General features: G+C 46.9%; 1 protein-coding gene across 12 annotated transcripts in view; it reads left to right on the plus strand.

Annotated features, from left to right (window-relative positions):
• Positions 1–25,150, plus strand: part of VPS13D (vacuolar protein sorting 13 homolog D) — a 257,392-nt gene that overhangs the window by 195,750 nt on the left and 36,492 nt on the right. For all 12 annotated transcript variants that reach the window (XR_002344909.1, XR_002344910.1, XR_002344907.1 and 9 more), the window contains 2 exons: positions 6,296–6,428; positions 9,366–9,561. Coding sequence is in view for 7 of the 12 variants with exons in the window: in XM_021095374.1 (XP_020951033.1) it covers positions 6,296–6,428; positions 9,366–9,561 (329 nt within the window). In the remaining 5 variants the exon portion in view is untranslated. The remainder of the gene's footprint in view (positions 1–6,295; positions 6,429–9,365; positions 9,562–25,150) is intronic.

The raw sequence follows: 25,150 nt of genomic DNA on the forward strand, positions 1-25,150 counted from the left end.
ACCCCCCCACCCCCTGCCACCAGAAAAAAAAACAAAACAAACCCAAGGTCATTGGCTTAGGCGTATTAACTGGAGTAGAATGCCAGTCCTAGCTTTAAAATGTCCACCATTCTTATTCAGGGTCTCTTTGGGATTCTTTCTCATTTCTCTTTTTACTCTCAGGACTGTACATCATTATAACCAAGTAGAGCTGAAAACAGACAAACCTGCCCCACTTCTAGTGGATAGAGATCTGGGGTCCAAAAATACCTCTTTCTTGCTAAATTGCAACTTGTGCCATGCCTTTTTTTCCCTAATGCCAGTCCACTCTAAGATGGCTTTTGTTATTAGTCTCTACCAACACTACTCTTTTCAAGTTCACCTCTTGACTTCTGCTTGCTTGGCTCTGTGACAGGACATTTTTGTGGATTTCTTCCTTCACAACTGGCTATTCCTTCTTAGTCACCTTAGCTATTGATTTCTTCTTTACCCAGTTTTCAGAGTCCCAGCGCGCTCCTCCACTGTTAGCTAAGTGAGGACCAGCTGTTTGGTTCGCCCTGTGTCATCAACAGACAGCCACTGCTTGTTGGATCACGTTCTCCTTTAACCCTGCCCTGATCACAAGTACCACCAAAAGGGTTTTTCAATGTCAAGGCAGAACTCACACTTCCAGAATCCTTTTAAGCTTGAATATGTTAACAATATGAGTGAAGTGCTGAAAACATCAGTTTTGAAGTGACTTAGATCTTACATGACTTGAAGGAGGTTTTCCTACCAGTCAACTGGCAGAGTCGAAAATGACTCTGAAGTTTAAGCCTCCAGATTGCTTGTAAGAAACTTGGGACAATCCCTGACCCCATGTGTGCTAGACACTGTGTGGGCATTTTGCATGATTTCCTTAACCCTTCAAGGCAGCCCTTTAGACTCGTTTTTTCAAAACCGCACTGAGGTTCCAATAAGTTGAGCAGCTTTCACCAAGATGCATATTTGGTAAGTGGCAGAGGAAGAACCTGACTCTTGCCCCTGCCTTTGTCTGTATCCGGGCAGCCCCCGCAGACTTCTCGTCAGTGGACTTCCTTCAGGCACAGGGTCACTGGGGGTTCTGGGTTTCCACCTTCTAGCATCTCTTGTTGCAGGGGATGCTGATCAGATTTGGGGCTATGCTGGCGACTGAGTCCTATGGCTGTACAGCCTCCTGGAAGAAGGCAGGACTGTCCCTCACAGGCAGACTCCTATCACTTCTGTTCTGTGGTCGCATCTGCCCTGGTGACCAGAAAGATGCTGTCACCAGCAATTCCTCATGGAGCAAGGATACTAAAGAGGAAATTTCCATTAGGTAAATAACTGTGAAAGAAGAACCCCAGAGCTGGGGAGAAATTCAAGCCCAGGCTCCTGTGACACTGGCCAACTATCTTTGGCATCTCATGCTTGCAGAATATCCTAAAAGGGCCAGGGAAACTGATAGGACCAAACAGAGGGACGCAGTGTGAATTTTTTTCTCTTGCATCACTCCAGCATCTCCTTGAATTTCAGTTTTATAAATCCCCTGTTCCGAGCCAGGTCCCAAACCCAGGCTAATTTGTCGTGGCTCCATTTCTGTGTAGGCAGTGGGATTATTTTTGGAAAGGGGGGTACTGATCGTAGCGTGTGTCAGCTACACAGTAGAACTGGCATCTTGAGATATTTTTGAGATTTTTACCCCCTTGCTGAAAATATGGCTTTACAGAAATTAATGGCTTTGGACTGTGGCCAGAATTCACAAGCGTGGTATGTGCTAAAGCGTCCTTCAGTGGAAGAAGGGGGAAATCAGTGCTGTCTTTGCCAGGGTAATAGCAGGCCCTCTGAAGGACATTCCATTCCTCGGAGCCTTTCACTGTAGCTAGGACAGTGTTCACTTGCAGCCTTAAGTTTTTTTCGTGGACTTGGAATTGCTACCAAATGAGCTCTGTTGACTTAGGTCCCTGCAAACGCTCCTCTGGTGTTGAGGTGTAGTTCATACCAACTGGAGTTACAGAGCGGCTACAGATTACCCTGCCATCGCTGGTCTGTGCTCTCTGCTCTGGTGCTTTTACACCCACTTGACTGGGCATGCACCTGCCAGAGGCTCTACCCGCCCATCCTCTCACTTAACCCTCACAACAGCCCCTCGGAATCTGACTTTACCTACTTTGCACAGGAAGAAATTGAAGTTCAAGTAACACAACACCGTTTTTATTGACTGCTTCTTGTATCGGGCTCTGTGCTACGTGCTGCACGTGTATGATCTAATTCTCACACATCCCTGTGGATGGCTGTTCTCACTCTCGTTTGACGAGTGAGAACAGAGGTGAAGTCACTAGTCTTGCAGCTATCAGATGTCACAGTCAGAACCCAACTCAGGTGTCAGTGTCTCACTGTTAAGCCACATACCCACCTTCCCTCCTTGAAGGCGGGAAGCAGAAACCACTTCTGATTTATGCTTCTCATTCACGAGCCTGCCACAGAGCAGGGGTTCCATTCGTGTGTGACTGATTCGCTGATGGACGGGGTGCAGAGCCCAGTTGTACTTGCTCGCATCCTGATGCTCTGCAGTGCCTCTGGGATTAGTTTGTGTTTGTCTGAATATCTGCCTCCGGTCCTCGTTTCCCATTTGGAGCATCTGCTGTGAAAAAGTTTCAACACGAGTTTGATTTTCAGCACATTTTTTGGCTATTCTTTTATTTTTTTATTTTTTTTTTTTGTCTTTTGGCCTTTTCTAGGGCCGCTCCTGCAGCATATGGAGGTTCCCAGGCTGGGGGTCCAATCGGAGCTGCAGCCACCGGCCTATGGCGGAGCCACAGCCACGTGGGCATCCAAGCCGTGTCTGCAACCTCCACCACAACTCATGGCAACACCGGATCCTTAACCTACGGAGTGAGGCCAGGGATCGAACCTGCAACCTCATGGTTCTTAGTCGGATTCGTTCACCATTGTACCACGACGGGAACTCCTTGGCTATTCTTTTAAAATGCAGAGGCAGAACTGGGGCGAGGCAGTGAAGGATGGCCTGCACCAGTCCCTCCCCCATGATGACGTAGCTCTTACGGGTATCTCTGCTCTGCTTCCATGATCATTTTCAAAGTCAAGGACGTGGGTAAAACACTTGCCAGCCTTAGGGAAGACCAGTTCCGGAGGGCACCCATCAAGGGTGCTTACTGGAGTCACCTCCCTCTCCAGCCCATGTTTTCTCACCCTGTCTTTAAGGGAGAAATAAGATGCAGGGTGTGATTTCCTTTCCACCAAGGTGGGGAATGAGAGATGGCATTAAGGATGACTAAGTTCTCCCACAGTGAGAGACGGCCACAAGCTTGGTGGTGCCCTGGATTCAATACCCAGAAGCCTGGTGGACTGGCCTCAAGCCCAGCCTTTGACTCTTCATCTGACTGGCTTTGGCTTAATTCCTATAAAACATCTCTCCCCGTAAAACCTTTTTAACCTCTCATCAGAACGGGTTTGGTTGGATCACAGATTTCTCCTTTGTCACAAGTTTTCCAAGTTCTCAAAGTCGCATTTCTAGGGGTGAAGGCTTTTGTAGTCGTTTCCTGTTAATACAATATCTTTGTACTCTTTACGTCCACTCCCAAGAGGCCAAGGACAAGTTCAGTTGGCCTGCACAGTGGTGGTTTAATAGACGAGAGGTGGGCATTCAGGCGGAGGTCCTGGAGTAAGCTGAGGAGGATAGGCGCCTTCCCCCGCAGTGGTGAGGGCCCTGAGAAGCATGTGGGTGAAGCCCCGTTGAGAGGGAAGAGTGGTCTTTTAGGTCATCTTATCCCATCCTCCTGAGGTCAGCATGGGTTCTTGTACGAGAACACCCAAGACCAGTCGGTGCTGGGAGTGTCTTGGAGGCCTTGAGGCATGGGCTCAAGCGTTGGCATGGGCTCACTCATAAGCTTTGGATAGTAAACTTGTTTTATGGATGGACAGGGGGCAGTTAAGGCAGAGGGGTTGGTTTGGGGCAGTTTGCCTAGATTATTCTCCCATGTTCTCTTAGGGGAAAAGGTATTATGAGGTCTTTAACTTCATTCTGGTCAGCTGCCGGAAATAAGTAGATGGGACCTTCATTTAGTATCTCTCCCAAGAAGATGCTCTCTTCTCCGGGAGAGTGAGAGTTGAATCATCCTCTCACCTCCTTTGTGGCGTCAGGGAGAGGCATTTTCGTCTGGCTCTTGAGTGAGGACCATGGCACCCTCCATAATCCCACACGCGCAGAGGCGCTTTCCAAAACAAGGCCCGCGTGTCCCCTCCCCTCTCGATTCCCAAGGGCGTACGGTCAGTTTGCGTCCCGGGCTCTCGGTGCTGGCTGTTCTGTGTATGGCCTTGTTATCTCCCCATGAGGCTGTCATCCTTAAGAATGGGTCCGAGGCTGCTGTTGTTTGTATCCTCTGCAGCACCTACATCTGTGCGGGGACCCAGAGAAAGTGCTTAAGAAAGACATTCTCACTTGGACCACGGATCACAGGCTTCAGAGCTGGAAAGGATTTTGGAAACCACCAAGTCCAACACTCTGATGTTATAGATGGTCCCACTCCACAAATTTACTTTGAAGGCTGGTGTTTATCCGCTGGAAGGAGAGGGGTTTTTTGTTTTTTGTTTTTTAACGTGAAAGCCTAGTGTAAATGAGCATAATGCTAAACCTTCGAAAGGCTTTCTTCAAATGGTGCAGGATGATCCTCCCTGGACTAATAATTAGCTGACTAATAATGACAGTAGGAATGCTAACTAGATTCCATACCCTGAGCCACTGTCACTAATCCTTTCAGCCACGATGCCGTACCTCCAGATGCCGGGAGGGAGGTACAGTAGCCGGCCCCTGGCTCAGGGTCATGGAGCTGCTGGGATGGTTGAGACGAATCCGGTTTGGCCAGACGCCTGAGCTCATGGCCCACAGTGCCCCTCAAGTGGGGTCCCTGCAGAAAGCCCCTGCTTGACATAAAATCCTGTGGTGTCTCTGTCCTAAAGGAAAGTATATAATTAATTTTCATTAACTTCAGTTCTGTGATTAGACAAGGAGTGACAGGGAGGACTAGGCAAAGAGAAAGTGACGCTAGGGACCGCATCCCCAGAAAGGTCCGTGATCACTATCCTAGATAGTGAAAGCATTTGGTCAGAGTAAAGGGACCGAGCTCCCGTGACCTGCTCCAGGGACCGTGGCTCTACATGGAATTGCTGGTTCTTCCTCTGGTCTCTCTCTGTGCCCGGAACTCACCTTCCCTCATCCCCAGGGTCAGAAGCCTCAGGATCGATGGCTTCTGGGGCAGATCGGTGTGCCTCTGCTCACTAAACCAGAGCGAAGTGGCCTTCCCCTGGCGAGGCCACCAGTGCACCGGGTCTTCGCGGCGGGCTGTTTGCCCTGAATCTTTCCTCTGAGCTCAATATCTAAATAACATTCCTGTGAGTTTTCGAAAAGGTTAGTCCTGGGTCATTGGCACTTAAACCACTTGTTTTGGTAGATCCTTCCTGAGAAGGTTAATTATATATTTGATATCCTCCCCTTTCTGTGCCTGAATGATGAGGATAAGTACCCTGTGGTTTATTAACTGTCACGTTAAACCTTTTCAAATTGTCGTGTGACAAAACAGAGTTTTATGTCCTTTTTATCCAGCCTTGATGGATGAGACAGCCTCTCTGGTTAAAGTAAGCCAGGATAAATAAAATCTCTCTGACTTGTCGGGGAGGACTTTGCACTTGAAGTCCTGAGTTCAAGTCCACCACTTCATATGGGCGGTGACCTACCTGTTAACCTTTCCAAGTAATTCATTTTTTCTTTTGACAAGCGGGGCTGGGCACCTAGGCACTTGGTAAACTCTTGAATAAGTAAAAGAAAAGGCATGACTTTGGAGCGGTTCGTATCTCTAAAACTTTGGATGTCAGGTCCTAAAGCAACAGTTCGCCACATTTCCTATTTTGAATCCCGCTTTTTTGGGAGTGAAGAGCCTCTTTCTTTAGCGTTACAGAACCCAAAGCTCACCTCTCCTCCCCCGGGCCACTTGGTTATACCCTGACTTTTTCAGTAAGGTTTCCGATAGGAAGGTAAATGTTGTCGTGAATTTATAGTAGTTGTTTGCAAGTCCACCAGTAGTTGTAAACATCCCACAATTCGATCTGTATCCAGTGCTTGAAATATCCCTCTTCTGGGATGCACGGTGTATGTAATTCGGCCGTTAATCTCTCTTTCTCAGCCAGTATGTACTGAATCCCAGCTAGAAGCAAGGGCAGGTATTTATTTAAAATAATTAAAATAATCAAAAGAGTGCCAGGGCTTTAAAACTCATTTCTGTCTGTCTTTCGTTCACTCCAGTTTGCAGGGACGCTCTCGGATGGCTTGGGGAAGACGATGGACAATCGCCATCAGTCGGAGCGGGAGTACATCAGATACCACGCGGCCACGAGCGGTGAGCACCTGGTAGCTGGCATCCACGGCCTGGCCCACGGTGAGTCATGTGACACCAGGCTGGAGGAGACAGGCTCTTCGGCCAGGGCGCCTCCGAGGCGCCTCACAGCCTGCCCAGTTGCAGGAGGAAATCCTAGCTTGGTGTCTGGGTGTGCCTGCCAGCCTTCCAGCTTCTCTTGCAACTGAGATGTTTCAGCCTGTGAGGACTCTTCATTCCTTTTCAGACTGTTGTGCACGTTGCAGTCCCTTCCTGTTCTCTGGCTTCTGTCCCCAAAGAGTCCTGAGGTGGACTCATCTGAACTCCTCTTTAGCATGTAGGACTGCCGCTTCGAGGCATGCCTTCTGCTTCCCCATCATTCCTTCCAGAGAAAGCCAATCGTGAAACTGGCTGCCAGGTTGGTGGCCCAGATGTTGTTGAGTCTTGTATAAATATACATTCACAAGGATTATAAATCCATGTGCCCAAAAGATGGAGGTGATGGCATGGAAAGAAGTCTCTCTATTTGTCTGAACTTCTGACTTTGCATGCTTTAATCTGACTCATTTGCCTTTTGTTGCGGCAACAACTTCTAAGCCTGGCATTGAAGGCCCTAGGAAAGTAAACGCCACCAGCTCTTCCCGCCCCTGTCCCCCAGCTGCACTGTATTTCACCACCCAGAGCTGCGTCCTGCTCCCCAGACACACCTCCAGGTCCTTGCCCACCCACGTTTCTTCTGCCATCCCCTCCTCTGCTTCACAGCCTTGCCTATCAAAATCCTGCTCAACCCATAGTTCCAACACAGATGTCACTGGCCAGCACCACTGTCCCCAGCTAGAATCAGTGCTGATGAGAGCACCCAGGGCTCTGGGTTGTGGGTGTAGCCAGCTGGGTGGGCTTTGCTCTCCTGATAGACAGTGAGGCCAGGAGAGCATGAAGACCATCTCGTGTCCACCTTGCTACTTGTGGTACCTCACCTGGTACCTGGTATATGGCTCATGCTCAGTGTGTGGACCAGATTCTTAGGCATAGTTTGGAGCTTATCAGAGTTAGGTCAAGATTAATTAGTTAATTAATTAGGGTTTGGGGAGGTGTTTTTTTAGGGCCACACCTGCAGCATGCGGAAGCTCCCAGGCTAGGGGCCGAATCAGAGCTATAGCTGCTGGCCTACACCACAGCCACAGCAACGCGGGATCCAAGCCGGATCTATGACCCACACCATAGCTCACTGCAACACTGGGTCCTTAACTCACAGAGTGAGGCCAGGGATCAAACCCGCATCCTTAAGGATACTTGCTGGGTTCGTAAACCACTGAGCCACGACGGGAACACCTGATCAAATCTTGATTATCTGACCTTGGAGGAAGAAGGAATGTACATAATAAAAAAAAATCGTATTTTTTTCTTCATGCTTAGGACAGAGTTTTTGTTTATCAAATTTCCTAATGGTGAGGTTTGGATCAAAGTGCCTCTGCTTTTCCTAAGCCTGCCCAACCAGAAAGCACGGAGACATTGAGCTACAAGTAAAATTTAGCTGAAATTAATCTGTTTATGGACTTGAAAAGTTGATTGTTGCACAGTCATCTGGAATACAATTTAATCATTCTTCCTAGTAACTGTAATGATATGCATCGGACTATTAGAGGACTGACTTTGAATGACTTTTAAAGTGCTTTGCTATGTGTAATTGCCTTTATCTGTCCCACACCCTCATGGTGCAGAGAGAAAGCCTGGCCATCCTCACTTTTTAGGTGGACGTACCAGGGTGCCGGGAAAATGGGTGACGGGTTTGAGGTTGCAAACCCTCTTCCAACCAAGAATCTACCAGATGCTATGTGCAATACCTCCAGGTTCCTAAGACCAGGAACCCGTGGCATCATCCAGGGAGGACCCCTGGGCTCTGGGTTATATGAAAGCAGCAGCCTAGAGTGAGATCCTTCCTTCAGGATGAAAAAAACCCCTTAAAAGAGAACAACCAGAATCGGTTCAATCCCTCTTGTTTAAAGATTGGGAGTCAGGCTTCGTTCTCTCTGTAGGCCCTGCTGGCCCCAGGTTCAGTTACATTCTGTCTCTACCATCAACTTTGTCCAAAAGTGTGGGAAAGGCGTGTCGCCTCACTGGAGCAAACGGACCCAGAATCCAAAAGAAATGCTGTGACTTGTTAGTGCATTCTCGCCCAAGGAATTTCCTTTACCAATTTGTCTCACTAGAGCTGAAGAGTCTAGAGAGCGTCCTCCTCCCCCACCGGCAAAGGGTAAACATCCTGTGAGTGTCCCTGGCACAAATCCTGGAAATGCATCTTCTGTGCAGCGCCTGTGTCCTCTCCAGCCTCTGCCCATTTCTGGCCACTTTTGAGGCTCTCTAAGGTCATTGCTGTCAACTCTCAAAAGGGAATGTCTTCTTGACCTAGTCTAGTCCTTTGGACTGATCCATCGAGGGTCCCGGCTGGCTCTGGCAGCTTGGCGTGAACCCTTCGTCAGGGCAGCACCCTTCACTCCAGTTGCCTGCACCTGTCTTAGCAAAATGGGCAATAGCTTCTACTCTATCTCAGGCATTTGGTGGTGGTGGCCACTCACACACTATTCCTTGAAAACTAACGATTTATATTTAATTATCTCCCTGCCTTATATTTTATAGGATCCCAGCTTTCCCCAAGGGCCCTCTTTGCCAGTCTGTTGATTTAATCCTACATCCGCACCCTCTCCTGATTGCCCATATGCTGTTCAAGCTCTGGAATTAAAAAGTAGCCACTGTGAACCTCTTAGCTGTCCAGAACACTTTACTTCTGACTCATTTGTACTGTCCATTCTCTAACTCTAAACTCAGTGGGCACATCTGCACACCTCCCTATCTTGAGTTGGCCCGCCTGTGGCCTATCAAGAGAGGGCCGTTCTGCCCCTAAGTTTGCCTTGCTGGGTGCTTGGAATTGAGGGGTTTGGCTTTACATGCTTTTGCTTTTGTCCTTGGCCAGGTTACAGTGGCCCTTGTCTTTTTTGCTAGGTATCATTGGTGGACTGACCAGTGTTATCACCTCGACCGTGGAAGGTGTGAAAACAGAAGGGGGTGTCAGCGGTTTCATATCTGGCCTTGGGAAAGGGCTTGTTGGCACTGTAACCAAGCCAGTAGCGGGCGCCCTGGATTTTGCATCAGAAACAGCCCAGGCGGTGAGAGACACAGCCACACTTAGTGGCCCCAGGTCAGTGGTCGTGGGGTGGGGAGTGGCTTTTGCAGTTTCCAGCCCCAGGTCTGCTGCCTCTCCTAATCCATACTGATGTGTTTAATCACACACTGTCTGACTTAATGATGGGATTTTTAAAAGTTTTAATTCATGTAACCTGACCTGCCTAATGTAAATACATGAAAAATCTGGCGTAAATGTTTCCAGATCTATACTTAGATAAATCTGTATCTGTCTATCTGTATCTGCATATACTGGATATACGTGTGCGTGATGTCATTTTTCTTCATCAGAGGAGTCTGAATTCTGATTGCACCCTTACAGACCTCCCCTGTTCACCAAACCAGCTAGACCCTCATGCGCCCATTAAGAAACTCCCAGGCCATGGGCTGTGTCTTGCCCACGGTGCGGCTCTGGAATCCCCACAGTTGCCGTTCACCATGCGGGTCTGTCCCTTCTTGGTTCTCCCTCCATCTGAAAGGGCCAGCGAGTCCCCTAACCTCACAGAAACTCCCCAAGGACGCTGGCAGTTCTTCCGTGGGGTGCTGTCTTGCCTGGATACCAGCTGAGACAGGAGATCAGCGACAGCCCATGTGGCTCCAAACCCCACAGAGTCCGGCTATTTTAACTTCGCTATTCTCGTTAGTGGCCTATTTTAGCCTCCCTTTTTCCGAGTGACTAATTGGGGATCTCATCAACAAAGGGCATAGTGAATGTTACAGTCCCCGGCCAAGCTGGACTCCACTTAAGCCCAGAAGGATTTTGCTGCTGCCTGGTGAATAGATATTCCCTGAGTGAGTTAGTGAGCCTTTTTCGAATGCCTCGGGCCTGGGCCATCCACACCCTGTCGCTCCTGCAAATAGAATTTGAAGCGAAGTTGTCCCCAATTAAAATGAATCCATTTTCTGTCACCAGGAAACCTTCCTGGTGACACATTGCTGCAGTAGGGGAAATGCTTAGGATTGTAGACTGGGACCACGTAATATGTCCTGCCAGAATGTCTTCCATCTGGAAGCAGCTGCTTTTTTAAAAAAAGGGTCTGTAGAGTTTACTTTAGTTAAGCTACATTCTATTCTCAGACGCAGAACTGAAACAGGGCTCGCGTATATTGTGAAGCATTTATGAAGTTGGGGAGAGGATCAGTAGTGAGGCTTCAGAAGTATTTCCAGTTAATTTTTCCACGTTTGCTCAAAGCTCAAGAAGTCCACCTCTATCTAGTATTTGGTCAGAACAGTAGGACCCTAATGAGGCATGAGCAAATCCAGGCCCCGAAGAGAATCCAGAAGATCCATCCTTATCCTTAACACCCCAAAGTGGTCAAGGAGCTGAGTGATTTGTTTCCTAAGGGGGTTGAGGTATACCAGTTAAGTTTTAGAAATATTAAATATTATTATTTTGTGCTGCAAACTTAAATGATGTTGAGCAGAAGGCAATCACTTGCATTTTATACAAAGTCAGTTTGGAAGTCTTGATAAAGCTTTGTTTGGGTTCTTAAGAGCCACAAGAATGGCACAGAATGGTTGCTGCAAAAAGAAAGGTGTTATTGTCATTTTTACCAGTTGTCCAGCTTTGCCACAGAAGGTTCTTTTTGGTGTCAGCCAGTGTATATCCATCACACTTTCATTTTCAGTTGGTAAATATTGATGGGAAATTGCCTGAGAACTCGGGCCTGGGAACATAGCAGAAAGCAAGGCTGTCCCTGGTCTTAAATAACTTCCAGTTGAGAAGCAGCAGACATAAAGCCAGCAATCACATGAAAAATTATTTGCTAAAACTGTGATAAATGACACGGGAGATTTACAAAGTGCTGTGAGACTCTAGGACTGCAAAAGGCGAGAAGTTGAAGGAGGTTTGCTAACGTCTGGTCAATGGGGTCAAGAAAGCCTTTTCTAGGGAAGTGATGTTTGAGATGAAACCTGAGGTATAAGTACCAGTTGGCCGGGTGAAGGAAGAAAGAATCACGTTCCAGGCAAAGGGGGACAAAGCAGCTCTGCAGCTCGCCTCAGAGCAAACAGCCATCAGGCTGTCTAACTGAATTTGCTAGAACTGCTATCTTCCACTCACTCCTCCTAGAAACAAAGCTGTAGTGATGAATGAGGAGCAGCCAGGTAGCCATGGACCTGCGGACATGGAAGCTCAAAGGCGGGGGAGATAAACTGCCGCCTCTCCTCTCTGTTCCTGGAGGAGCCGAAAGGGGGAAGCCATGACCGCAGTTAGCACGTGCTAGACGCAGGCTAACTGAGGGCCTGTAAGAAATCTGGCCCTTTAGCCTTGCACTGAAAGGCATTACAGAGTCTTCTGAAACTCTTTAACTGATTTCCCGTATCCATTCGTCTAGGTCCAAAAGTAGGGTTATTAATGAGGCATCATGCATTAGAGAGAAAAGAACACTTGACCTAGAGAACAGTAGCACTGGGTCCCAGCCCTCTTGCTTATTAGCTTGGGGCCCTTGGTCAAGCCTCCTAGCTGCAAGAAACCGCAGTTTTTTCTCTATAAACTGGGGATAAATATACCTGTTTATTCTATTTCTGAGAGATTTAAAGCCCAACCAGGAGTTCCCATCGTGGCGCAGCGGTTAACGAATCTAAGAACCATGAGGTTGCAGGTTTGATCCCTGGCCTTGCTCAGTGGGTTAAGGATCCGGCGTTGCCATGAGCTGTGGTGTAGGTCGAGAATGCAGCTCGGATCCCGCATTTCTTTGGCTGTGGTGTAGGCTGGTGGCTACAGCTCCGATTAGACCTCTAGCCTGGGAACCTCCATATGCCACAGGATCGGCCCTAGAAAAGGCAAAAAGACAAAAAAAAAAAAAAAAAAAAAAAAAAAAAAGCCCAACCAGAGCTCTTTTACTATGGAAACTATAAAGAACTATAACATGCTGGGTGATATTACTTTTGAAAGTCATTAAAGGAGCACAAAGATTTTTGCAGGTGGAAAAATGTTTCAGTGCCTTCAGGGTTTGTTCTGATGACACTGTGATCTCTTAGAAACGTACTGGTTCTACCTAGGGATAAATCACCCTGATTTCTTGGAAGTGAGTTCTAACCATCTCCAACCATCCCAGTTGATTGAACAGGATCCAGGGGTGTTACTCAGGGTTTTTCCCCACTGTTTAGACAACAGGGACTAACAAATGATTTGAAGGGATTAGAAGTGAGATTCTGACCGAGGGCTGACCTGAGCCTAGGGACTGAGCCAGGGATAGAACCCAGGAGTCCCAGGGCTCAGCCTCCAAGTCTGCTCTTGGAATGAGACTTTCTGCTTCCTTTGTGATATTTCATCCAAGTGAAGGCTTAGATCTTAGCATCTATGTTTTAAATGATCCAAATTTTAAGCAGATGATAGCAAAGTGAGCCATAAAACTGTGAAAGACTATTCCTTCCAGTAATCCCTCTGAAAAGTGTCCTTACAGGAAATATTGGCTCCTTTCTGTGTTTATTTGAACATGATTTTATTTATAGGGAGTCCCCCCCCCCAACTTGAGTTCTATTCGATTAAAATACTTCCAGGTTCCTCTCCCTGTTGGAGTGTGCAGGCGTTTCAGAAAGACAGCCACCTAGCTTTTCCCCGAAATTTCCACGCCATCTAACAGTCCTCGGGCAGGCAGGTGGGGGTGGGGGAGAGGCGAGGGCGGAGGACAGCAGAGCCTTTGGCCTCAGCATGAATGCTGGGACCAATATCCCCTGCTGCATTTGTTAACCGTGCAAGTATGTGTGGTTTGGAACTGAAGTAGGAAGCCTTTTCCAAGGCAACGTTCTGCTGGCTCAGGTTGCATCTTCTCGTCTACGTGTATCAAGCCACATTTGTCTGTTCCCAAGGAAAGTTTATGAAAATGGCACAGTCACAGCCACACTCGCAGTGCCATTGAAGCAATGTAGAAAAGCCCGCTGCCCTTGACGAGACCTGGCCAGAGCAGGGCAGCCGCCGGGCTGCACATCCCATTCTCAGCCGGTGTGGTGCTATTTGCCGGGAGTCTTTGAAATGATACTTCGTTCGGAAGCTGCAGAGATCCAGGAGCAGCCATTTCACAATAGGAGGCACCAACACCGTGGAAAAGAGAGGAGGGCCTGACCCTGAGCTGTGTATTTGCTTGTTTATTGCTCTGAATACCCTGCACTGTGGACTGTAGGTCATGTGCCATTTCAAGGAAGTAGTAGATGAGGATTTATGAAGCCGAGACCCTGAGGTTTCCTCCAAAATACTTCTTCACCTTTTTCGTCAAGACCCAAAAGAGGAGGGGAGAAGTGGGAGTTGGCAGGACTTGAAATATTTAAACTAATTTAGCAAAGCTCAGGAGTGTTGGAGCTTATCTCATTATTTAAGTTAGATAAGGAGGAAGGGGGACTCTGAAGGAAAAGGACAGATCTGTCTTTACGAACAGAGCCATCAGACTCTGAGAATGTTCTGGAATCCCAGGACCCTTGTACGATACACGTAGACGTCAATCCCCGTTGCTCTGAGAGCTTTGGAGTAACCTTTTGGTTGCTCTCACAGAAAAGACTGATGGTGAGCATATTCGATTTCTTCAATGAAAACACTCCCAAGATGCCACCAAAAATTTGTTGGAAATTAATGGAGACTTTCCACTAATGGCCTCATAGATGTGAAAATGAAGTGGATTTTTTTTTTTTTTTTTTTAAGGAAAAGCTCTTTTTGTTACCCTGTTTGCATCTTACCCAAGATAAAAGGGTTAAGACCCCCATGAGTCATCAGAGTCTGAACGCTGTCAGGCTGGACAGGTGAGAAGGAAGTCAGCAAAGGGATTTAGGAAAAGCATCCCCTGCTCTTAGTCCAGCAACCCTGCTGCTAACTGTTCTGCTCTGAAAGCAGCCATTTATTTGCTCTTCTTGGTGTTACATATACCACATCAAGCAGAATTGGTTTGAGTCAAGCCTATAGGGAACTTTCAAAAGTAAAATAACTGATAAAAATTCACGTTTGTTACAATATACAATACTCTCAATTTTTTCCACCAGTGTTCCCTCTAAGGCAGAGGAGGGTGGACTGATACCCCACATAGCTGGAGGCCAATCAAGTTCAACATCTCTTGGAAAGTGTCTCTTTTATCTTAAAGCTATAAGTGAATTTTACAGTTTATCCCATGTTGGTTTTAATAAGGTACTATTTCTCATTATCCATTCAGAAAGATAGACCAGGTCATCCCATAGCCACTGCCTCTTGCTCATTTAAGAAGTACAGGATACCCTTCTAGATGAGTTCCATAGACCCTCGTAGCACCGCTATAAAGACACAGTTACTGGTCCGGGTGAAAAGCAAGAGCCTAGCACAGGTTCGACCCCGAGGCTCTGTTTCTCATCTTGGGGCGCATCTATCTATCAACTTGGTCGCCATCTGCTGCTGGGGGCAGCAAGTGCGTGAGGTGACATGTCACTTTTATCATGAGAAGGAATTCGATTTCAGTGAAACTGAAAAATGAGTTTTGCATCTGACTGAAGGGAAGGGACTGTTTGTATCTGTCCTGTTGTCCAAAGGGGGCTCCGTGGCTCTAGGGGAGCCCCTTTGTCCTCTCCTCGCCCCTGGGTGTGCGCGCGAGGTGAGGGCCTAGTGTTCTCCTGATCTCGCCACACCAGGCCCTTCCCAAGAACGCTGGAAGGCAGATGGATCCTTTCCCCTGCTCCTCCTGGCAAACCCAGAAGCCACAGCAGCGCTCAGAGCTGCGTTAATGGGGTTCAGTGCCTCACTCGGGCCTGATGTTAAGCTGATGAAGTTACAGGATACGGTATTTTTAAGAAACATCTTAACAATCCTTCCTGCCTTTTAAGTTAAAATTCCTGTCACAGGAACACAAGCACAGAAAGCTTATTTAGTAAGACAGACTTCTTCCCTCTTGCTGAACCCTAAACACTGTGCTCCCCTTTCACTCAAAGGCTCCAGACGATGCATTGCTCATTATAACTTATGGAAAGCTCAAATCTGTGGATGGAAAAAAAAAAAAAAAGCGTGTGTGTGTTCCTGAACACACATATTTGAGAAAAGCCTTTCCATTTCTGAAATCCCATGACTCATTTGTATGCAAGATTATCTGTTAGGGAAAAAACCACTTTTTTGGTCATGGTACATTATAATCGTTTCTAGAAAGGAGAACGTCTATTTTTTGCCATTTTTGGCTTGCAGACATGGCTGGCTTTATGAAAACAGCACTATCCTGCTTCCAAAAGTAAAAATAAATTGAATTCAGACATGTACATTTTTAGTATACCATCCTGGTATCTCAACTAGTAGGTCTTGGCTTGAAGACAATAGACTGGAAATTGTGATGGCTTTCTGACTTTGGTTTCTTCCACTTAAAAAGGAAAGCGTCTAGCCTTTGAACATGTAGTCACTCCTTCCTTGTTCAGTGACTTGATTTTTAAAACTCTGGAATGGTACCCAATCTTACCTATGTAAAATATGCATTTGAGATTTTTGCTTTGAACTTCAGGAGAAACAGAAGACTACTGCTCCCTGAGAAAAATGTGTATTAGAGAAGAACGAAAAGCCACTTACTGTTGGTAGAATTCCTCTACAGAGGCAGTGGGTCTTGATGGCAACCCTATGTCTGTCGTGGTCTTCCCTTATAAAATCTTCCTCTTTGCTCAGGATGAAATTGGGGTCTCCCTTAAAGAGAGGGTCCAGGTTTCCGTTCATATCCCTGGCTCCTGGAGCGCTTTGACAGTAAGAGGATTCTGTGCTACACAGAGGCCAGGGGGCTAGCGGAGAGCCAGAGAGCAGAAGGCTGTAGCATTGTTTTTCAAATAAAGCGTTGCGGAGTTCCCTTGTGGCGCAGCCAGTTAAGGATCCGGCATTGTCACTGAAGCACCTGGGGTCACTGCCGTGGTGTGCAGGTTCAGTCCCTGGCCTGGGAACTTTCACACGCTGTGGGCACAACCAAAAAAAAAAAAAAAAAGAAAAGAAAAAACCAAAACAAAGATACAAGTAAAGCCTTGTAATCTTCGGTGGAGAAAAATGTAGGTGTGAGTGTAATCCAGCCTGACTCTCTTGGCCCCTGTACCTGTATTTCGTATTCTTTTGCCAGACTGCCTCTCAAAGACAGACTTTTGCTAAGTTTCTCACTAATTTGTCAAATTAGGGGAGGGGAAACGAGATTGAGTTAGGAAAACATTTTAATCACAGTTGACCCTAGAAAAAATGTTTTATATTGATTGGGCTTATAGAACTCAAATCAGGTTAACAGTGTTACCAATCTATATCCTTAGTGGATTTACTGTAATTCATAGAGGAAGCTTATTTCTAATTAGCATAAAATTTATACATATGGATCCTTTTAGAATGGAGTCTCTCAAGATATGATCTAAGGACCCCCGAGGAACCCCTAAACCTTTCAGAGATCTGTAAGGTCAAACCTATTTTTATATATTTATATATTCATTCATTCATAGATAGATAAACAAGTATTTTTATAATAATATTCTCTGATGAATGCACAGCAGAGTTTTCTAGAAACTACACAATATGTGATATTGCAACAGATGGGGTGTGGAAGCAGATAAGAGAATGCAGCTGTTTTCTATTAAGCAAGACTTAAAGAGATTTTTCAAAGATGTAAAACAATGCCACTCTTTGCACCTTCTGTGACCCCATGAATATGCCACTGGCCAACAAATACCTGTCCCTGGTTCATTTCCCCGACAGGCTGTACTGTTTGGAGCTCTGGTGATGATCTCTCACCCGGCTGATAAATGGCACATATCGGCATTGGTGGATTAATGTGGATTCAACTGTAGGAGCCGCTGTCATGTGATGCTTCGCTTTGGCTTTCTGCCAACAGTTGTCAGCCCTCCTGGTTTGCTCCCGACTTTTACTGGGTTTCTTGAAGTAACAATTGGAGAGATTTTATCACGCATCAGAAAGACCTCTCACAATCATTTACCTAATTTAATCCTTCACCTTAACCTACCATCCCAATAAATTTTCACTTTAGCAGCAGGTGAGTGCACAGCAGATTACTTCAAAGCGCAAAAGGTCCATCTTATCCAAAGGCCACCTGGTTGTGGCAGCAGTGCCCTGAGTGAGTGCTCGCAGGAAATCGAGAAGGTGTATCTCTGTCAGAGCTGACTTGGCAAAACCTCCGTTTTTCACCCTAGCAAATTAGGTGGAGCAGGATAAAGCCTGACTATTTGGATAAGCTCCTTTGAACTCCTTGTGGAAAGCGGTTTTTATGGGGCAGTTGTTCTTTGTTAACACCAGAGACAGCTCCTCGTCGATTTTCCCCAAACATACTTCAAACATAGATAATGGCAGGGGTGACCCAAGCTGTATCATAAAATCCCAGGGGCCACTGAAAACTTCAAAGCAGAGTCAGAGCGAAACTTCTCATCTCATGATGAGGGGTACAGGTCACAGGAGTCCTGGCTCACCCTGGTGGGTTGGGGCTGGTTGAATCCAGTGTGACCTCACTGAGTACCTCCGGCCTGGACAGAGGACAGGGCTCCTTGGTCCGCAGACTGTACTGAGCATCCCCAGCAGCACAGTGAGGGTAGTAAGACTGGCACCTGCCCACTTCCCAAGGCATCAGAGGCCAAACTACCATGGATGAACGCTTTCATATCCTTACTGAAAAGATGCGAACCTCAGAGTTTTGATGTTTTGTTTGCGCTATTGAGAGGCCCCACTAATTCAGCGGAGCCAGTTTTGAACTCGTGATATTCTGACCCGATTGCTTGGTGAGCTCAGTGGTTCATACGGAGGTGAACTGACAGTAGAAATTCATCAAGTGGTGAAGTATTGACTGCCTACTGTATTCCAGGCATATAATAGGTATCCGGTACGGAGAAGATTTAAGTACTAGAGGACAGACTGCTTTGGAGACTCTTCTAGATTTCTGAGAATCATCAGGCTGTTAGTGGTTAATATTAAGTTAGTCTTATCCGTTCATTAAAGCAAGTTCCCTATACCTTTCTTGAAGTAGCCCTTTATTAGTGCTTTGACTTGCTATTTGTTCCTGAAAGCAACAAAATTCCGTTTGTATGGTGGCATATATTGTATGTGTGTCTTGATTGGTGTCTATTTGGTACTTACAGGCATTTTTTCCACATTATTAGCTCCCCCACAGCCCTTTCAAAACAAATCATTGCTGTTTGACCAGTTGTTTACAACTGGCTAATGACCTCTTGATTTTTCAGTTGTTCTCTCACCGTTTACATACTTACCAAATATTCTTTCGTTTCTACAATTAATAAGAACAGTGTTTTAAAAAAATCATTTTGACCATAATGTTCTCCCTGTACCCATTTTTTTTGGTCTTTTTTTTTTTTTTTTTTTTTTTTTTTTTTGGTCTTTTTGCTATTTCTTTGGGCCGCTCTCATGGCATATGGAGGTTCCCAGGCTAGGGGTCGAATCGGAGCTGTAGCCGCCAGCCTACGCCAGAGCCACAGCAACGCGGGATCCGAGCCGCGTCTGCAACCTACAGCACAGCTCACGGCCATGCCGGATCGTTTACCCACTGAGCAAGGGCAGGGACCGAACCCGCAACCTCATGGTTCGTAGTGGGATTCGTTAACCGCTGCGCCACGATGGGAACTCCCCTGTACCCATTTTTAATCTTTTCTAAATTTTATTTTATCAAAGTAAATCCATAGACAGACACACTTTTAGAAGTCGAAAACTTGTGTGTCTGAAATAAAAAACCAACTGCCAGTGGCCCTGTTTCCTACCTCTGATTCCTGGGCCCCTAGAGGCAACCGCCTTCAGTACCTTGGCTGTTTCTTCGGTTTGGAGGCATTTATCTCCATGTTCCTAAACAGGGGGAAAAAATGAGGATAGTGCTATTTCTTGACAACATTTGACTTCCTATTGCTCTATATACACCCCTGCCCCACTTTTCAATGTACTGCGGTTATATCATCCTTTTCAGGTAGATCAGGATTCTGTTTTTTCGCAGTATTGTGACTACGTAAGTGGCATTCGCAGAGAAGCCACATAGGTTACTCTGACTATGTTTCCTTTTCGGTTTAACTTTCTAGTTTGTTTTTTCTCCCTGGAATCAGTAACCACTTTAAAAAAAAAAAAAAAAAGGAGTTCCCGTCATGGCGCAGTGGTTAACGAATCCGACTAGGAACCATGAGGTTGCGGGTTCGGTCCCTGCCCTTGCTCAGTGGGTTAACGATCCGGCGTTGCCGTGAGCTGTGGTGTAGGTTGCAGACGCGGCTCGGATCCCGCGTTGCTGTGGCTCTGGCGTAGGCCGGTGGCTACAGCTCCGATTCGACCCCTAGCCTGGGAACCTCCATATGCCGCGAGAGCGGCCCAAGAAATAGCAACAACAACAAGAACAACAACAACTAAAGACAAAAAAAAAAAAAAGACAAAAAAAAAAAAAAGATTTTTCCTCTGCCTGTTACTGATACATCCATACACTCTTCTTTTGCTTTTTTTTTTTTTTTTTTTTTTTTTTTTTTTTTTTTTTTTTTGCTTTTTAGGGCCACACTCATGACATATGGAGATTCCCAGGCTAGGGGTCAAATTGGAGCTATAGCTGCTGGCCTACACCACAGCCACAGCAATGTCAGACCCTAGCCTCATCTGCAACCCACACCACTGCTCACAGCAACACCGAATCCTTAATCCACTGATCAAGGCCAGAGATCAAACCTGCAACCTCATGGTTCCTAGTCAGATTCATTTCTGCTGCACCACAGTGGGAACTCCCATACCCTCTTCTATATGTGTTTTAAAATGTATTTGATGGAGTTCTCTTGTGGCTCAGCAAGTTAAGGATCTGGTGTTGTCACTGCAGTGACTCGGGTCTCAGGTTCAATTCCTGCTCCAGGAATGTCCACGTGCTGTGGGTGTGGCAAAAACATGTGTTTAGTAATTGATCTGTTACATCTTTTCCTTTGGAAAGTTATCCCTAGATGCCCCCTGCCCTCTAGTTTCTCTGCGGAGATAGCACCCTCGTCCTCTCCCGTTTGTTTTTTTGGTCTTTTTCTTTGCTGCATAGAGACAGTTCCGAGATATCTGGTGCTTCTTGACTGTCCATTCTCCTCCTATTTAAAGCTGAGGTACCAATCAGCACACAGGGTTGGGGGGAGAGAGGGGGGCTCTCTCTGGGGACCCTGTTGATGCTTGTCTTCTGCTGGAGGGCAGACTGCGGGAGTAGGGGGAGAGGAACCTCCAGTCTCACTGCTTCTTCTACAGACTTTCAGCCAATCCTGCTGCTTTCACCAGCTCACCGCTTGCCTCCCTGGTCCTCCCTGATGCCCCAGGCCTTCCCAGCGCCTCAGTGCCTCCTTCTTTCGGGTTAACACGCTCATTGGCTCACTGTTTTGCGGCTGCTACTCCCTCAGGCTTACATCTCAGCACCACTTGTCCATCTGCTCTTCAGCTTCTGAAATATTGTTGACACCTTCTCTTTATCCTGTTGGATCCGTGCCATTTATATCCCTTTGCTTTCGCTTTAGAGGGGTCTCTGGACTCAATCTGTCATGTTTAATCAGAAGTCCTATAATTTAGATTTTTCACTAATTCATTCATCTTTTCTTGATGTCTTTTCTCCTCCACATCCAACCAGTAGCTCTGAATTAATGTGGCTCTACTGAAATCCACATACGTTGTTTCTGCTAAAAGATTCTTTTCGGTTTGATGGCGTTCATAAATAATAACATCATTGCGAACATTTTTAAACCTTTACTCTGAGTGTTTACGATGTTCTGTGTTCTTTACCCGCATTATCTCATTTAATCATCAGGACAACTTTTGAATGGCATCCGCTTAGGTGGTCAGTGGCCCTTCTTTCCCGGGAAGATTGAGGATGCATCTGGAGAGAGGTAGTTGCTGGTCCCAACCCCAACTTTAAGTCTGGTACCAGTCTTTAATCGCTCATTCTGTGTGTTGTAAAGAAACAGGTTGTGGAAGGCTCTTGTCAGATGCCAGGAACATGAAAGAAATAGCACACCCCACGGTAGTGACATGTCCCTGTCACCACCCCTCATTGAACCATAAAAGCTATTCAGAGGGGCCGGCAGCTGGTGAGCAACTGTACTTAGATCCTGGGTGCTGATGGGTGTTTTGTAGTTTCCAAGGGAAGTTGCTGAAAGTTTTCTTATCTTGACACTCCAAGGGCAAGAGGTCCTTCTTCAAAGGGAAGCGCTTGCTTCAGAAAGACGTGGAAAGAACATAAAATCACCGGTCTTCCCCAGTTCTGGAGAAGAAACAGGAAGGAGCCCGGCGGTAGCCAGGGCAAAAAGAAAGCAAGCATTCGCAGGGACCAAGAAGGGGCTCCCACAGCACTGCCTGCTTCCCATGTCTGCAATGCGAGGTCAGAGGGCAGGCCCCGGGCTTGAGTCATCTCGCTGCTATTTCTTAGCTATGGCCTGGAGCATGTCCTTCCCCCTGCTGTCTGCGAGGTGAAATTCCTTTGACTCGTGTGAAACAGGAATAATAATGCCCACCTCAATGGGGGGGTTCCACGGATTCGATGACATAATGTGTATAAAGCCCTTGGCATGACATGTGGCGTGTAATCAGGGCCCCCGACATGGCATTTGTGTCGGTGTTCTCTCTGAACATGGGGCGCTGAGCATGAGTGAAGCGGGGATTCTATCTTTACCTCTTACTTTTACCCTTTTCTGTGAAAACTTGCCGACCCCTTGCGGTCGTGCCAGGACGGGGAGTTCATGTGCTTTGTCGGGCTTTTGTCTTTCCCATTCATTCTCTTTCTTCGCTCAAAAATAGCCAGTTAAATTCAGGCCTCCAAACCTGTGCTAGTCACGTGGTTGGGATTCTGGGTGGAGGAACCCACCTGGGCGCTCAGGCTTTGTGGATGAGAACCGCACTGGAAAAGGTGTGTGGAGGCCACGAACTTGCTCTGAACCCGCTTGTGAAGAGCAGGTGATCCCAAACTATTGTTAGTGTCTGCTGTAAATGATATGCCTCTGGGTTCGAGCAGAGTTCAGCCAAAAGCCCCACATGACATGGAAATCTGTCCCGGAGCCAGGCTTGTCGGGTAAAAGTTATGTAGCGAATGCCTGCAAACATTGGCATCTGTTGTCTGCCAGAGGCCGGACAGCCGAGAATGATGGAGCGCTTACGGAAATTCGGATGGGGCATGCGACCCTGTAGCAGCTGACACGCTGTTTCAGGCCACTCTTGCTCATCCAGCTCTTTTGATAAACAGCTTTAAAAGCATTACGTGGTTTGGAAAGCATTCTTCAAAAATGGTTATATTTTCCAGACGCATGACAGTCCACTGTTTAGTATTGTTGAAGGGTTTTGAATTGTGGAATCAGATCCCCCTTCAGTGAGGCTTTTGGAACTGCGGAGGGCTTATCTGTCTGACTCCCGCGAGGACGGTTTCGCAACAGTGTTATCATGTAGGTCCCAGTCCCGGTCCTGGGTCCCTGGGGTCTGCTTTAAAAAAATGCTCTTGGGTTCAGGGTAGAGTTTGAAAGGAAAAATGCCTTTGTTCATTTCTAGCTGGGTGTGATGAGCTCTTTGAAACATTGTTCTCAACATGCACCCTTTATTTCATGGTTTCCGCATAAGGAAATTAGGAGAGAACTTTGGCTATTATAAAGCTTTAAGTCTTCTTGGAAATGAGTTTTCTCTAGGTTGTAAATGTTCATTTTGTAATTCATTTAAAAACTCATCTTCCCATCTGTCCTATTTCCAGAAATTTAGCTCCTTTAGGAAATTCTGGGTGTTGCTGGGTGAGGGAGGCTACCCAGGCTGGGCTGTGCATTTGGAACTTAGACCTACGCTGACCATGTGATAAATAGAAAGTGCTCTAGTGACAGATTTTTAAGATCCTTTAATCGAAGACACTTTTTAGTTTTCAAGACACTTTTATTTACACCATGGGTCTTTTTTATCTTTTCTTTATGTTTGGAGATAGGATTCATGGGGTTTTATTTTTATTCCCAAAGTGCCCTGGTCGAGCTGACAGAGTTGCCCGGCACATCTTTCTGATTTATTGTGTTGAAGGGACAGCAGCTCGCATTCTTTTACTCCGTCCGTGTAGGATCAGTTCCTCTTTGACGCGAGCCTCTGTGATCAAAATAACCTATCTGGATGTTCCCTTTGGGTACTGGATTATCAGCTATGAGACCAGAACCCTGATTACACCTCTGACACTGCTTTGCTTTGTGGCCTCCTGCAGACGGCTTTCCATCCCCCCCTCAGCTCCGTCTTCCCGCCTCAAAGGGAGTGAGGGTCAGCCTGGCCCTGGTCAGTCTGCGTGGCTGAGGTGTAACGCCCTGGAGGAGTGGCACCAGGGGCTCCGCTGGGGCCGGCTGCACCCTCAGTAGGAAGCTGGGCACTGGGACAAAGAAAGCCCAGGCCAGATATATGAAAGCTTGATGTTTTCTAAAAATAAAAAAGCAGTCGGTGAGTCTGAGGCAGCATGTACCTAAACTCTCCCCAGCAGCCATTTGCTGGTCCAGCCCCAGCCCAGCTTGGCGAAGCCCCATTTAAATTGGTTACATCTCATCCCCCGAGGCATGGAATCTGTGGCCAGGTCTGCTCTGTCACTACCCCAGCCCTCCCTCTCATTTCACCTCTGGGGAGACTAAAGTGCCCCTAAACGTGACAGGCTGGCTCACACAGGGTGGGGAGGACTCGAGGGCAGCCTCCGTAAAACCCCTTGTCAATGGACCACTTCCCACGTGCTCGGCACTTTAGAAGGACTTGAGTGTTCCCAGTTTCTTCTAGCTGATGGCCAAGAAATCAAGGTTTAAAAACAAAACAAAACCAAAAAGCCTTGACAGGCCATTTTGCACCAAGAATGGGCATGTATGGTGTGAAAAAGCACATTTCAAAACCTATTTCCTGGGAGTTCCCATTGTGGCTCAGTGGAAACGAATCTGACTAGTATCCATGAGGACACAGGTTCAATCTCTGGCCTCACTCAGTGGGTTAAGGGTCTGGTGTTGCCGTGAGCTGTGGTGTAGGTGGCAGACGTAGCTGGGATCTGATGTCGCTGTGGCTGTGGCGTAGGCCAGTGGCTGTAGCTCTGATTTGACCCCTAGCCTGGGAACTTCCATATGCCACCCATGTAGCCCTAAAAAGAGACCAAACCCCCCATGTTTCCTTTTTATTTCCCAAACTAGCCCTTCTTAGCCCTGCCCTCAATGCTGGAGGAAACAGCAATGCCAAGTAGCTCATGGAGAAGGCAGTCCGGAAAACATAGGAGAGAAGTGAGCATGGCCAGTTCTGGGCAAATGTATCAGCTGTCGCAGCTACAACCTTTTTTGTAAGGGACGTGTACTCCTGGTTTACTTAGGATTTCTTTGTCCCTGGAATATGGTCATCAGGGTTACCCTGAGATGGAGAAAATCCAACAGGAGGTGGGGGCATCCAGGTCATTGTCCCTAAGTTCTCAAAGTCTGTCCTGGCCTGTAATAGGGTCCCACTCTCAGGAGTGGGTCTGGTTTTCCAACTTTTAACATATCAATGATTCTTGATGCCTCTGGGCTCACGATGGGCCAAAACTAAGCCTTCAGAAGCCTTTCTATTATGCACTGACCGTCGGGGAGACTGGACTCCTTTATCAGTATCCAGGAAGCTATGATAAGTGTGTGCAAGCACTCTGTAGATTGTCTGGGAGATGTGAGGTATTATTATAACCAAAGACTTAATTGAACCCGCACTGGTATGT

Source organism: Sus scrofa, chromosome 6 (assembly GCF_000003025.6).
Source record: "Sus scrofa isolate TJ Tabasco breed Duroc chromosome 6, Sscrofa11.1, whole genome shotgun sequence".
In the NCBI taxonomy this organism is placed as follows: domain Eukaryota; kingdom Metazoa; phylum Chordata; class Mammalia; order Artiodactyla; family Suidae; genus Sus; species Sus scrofa.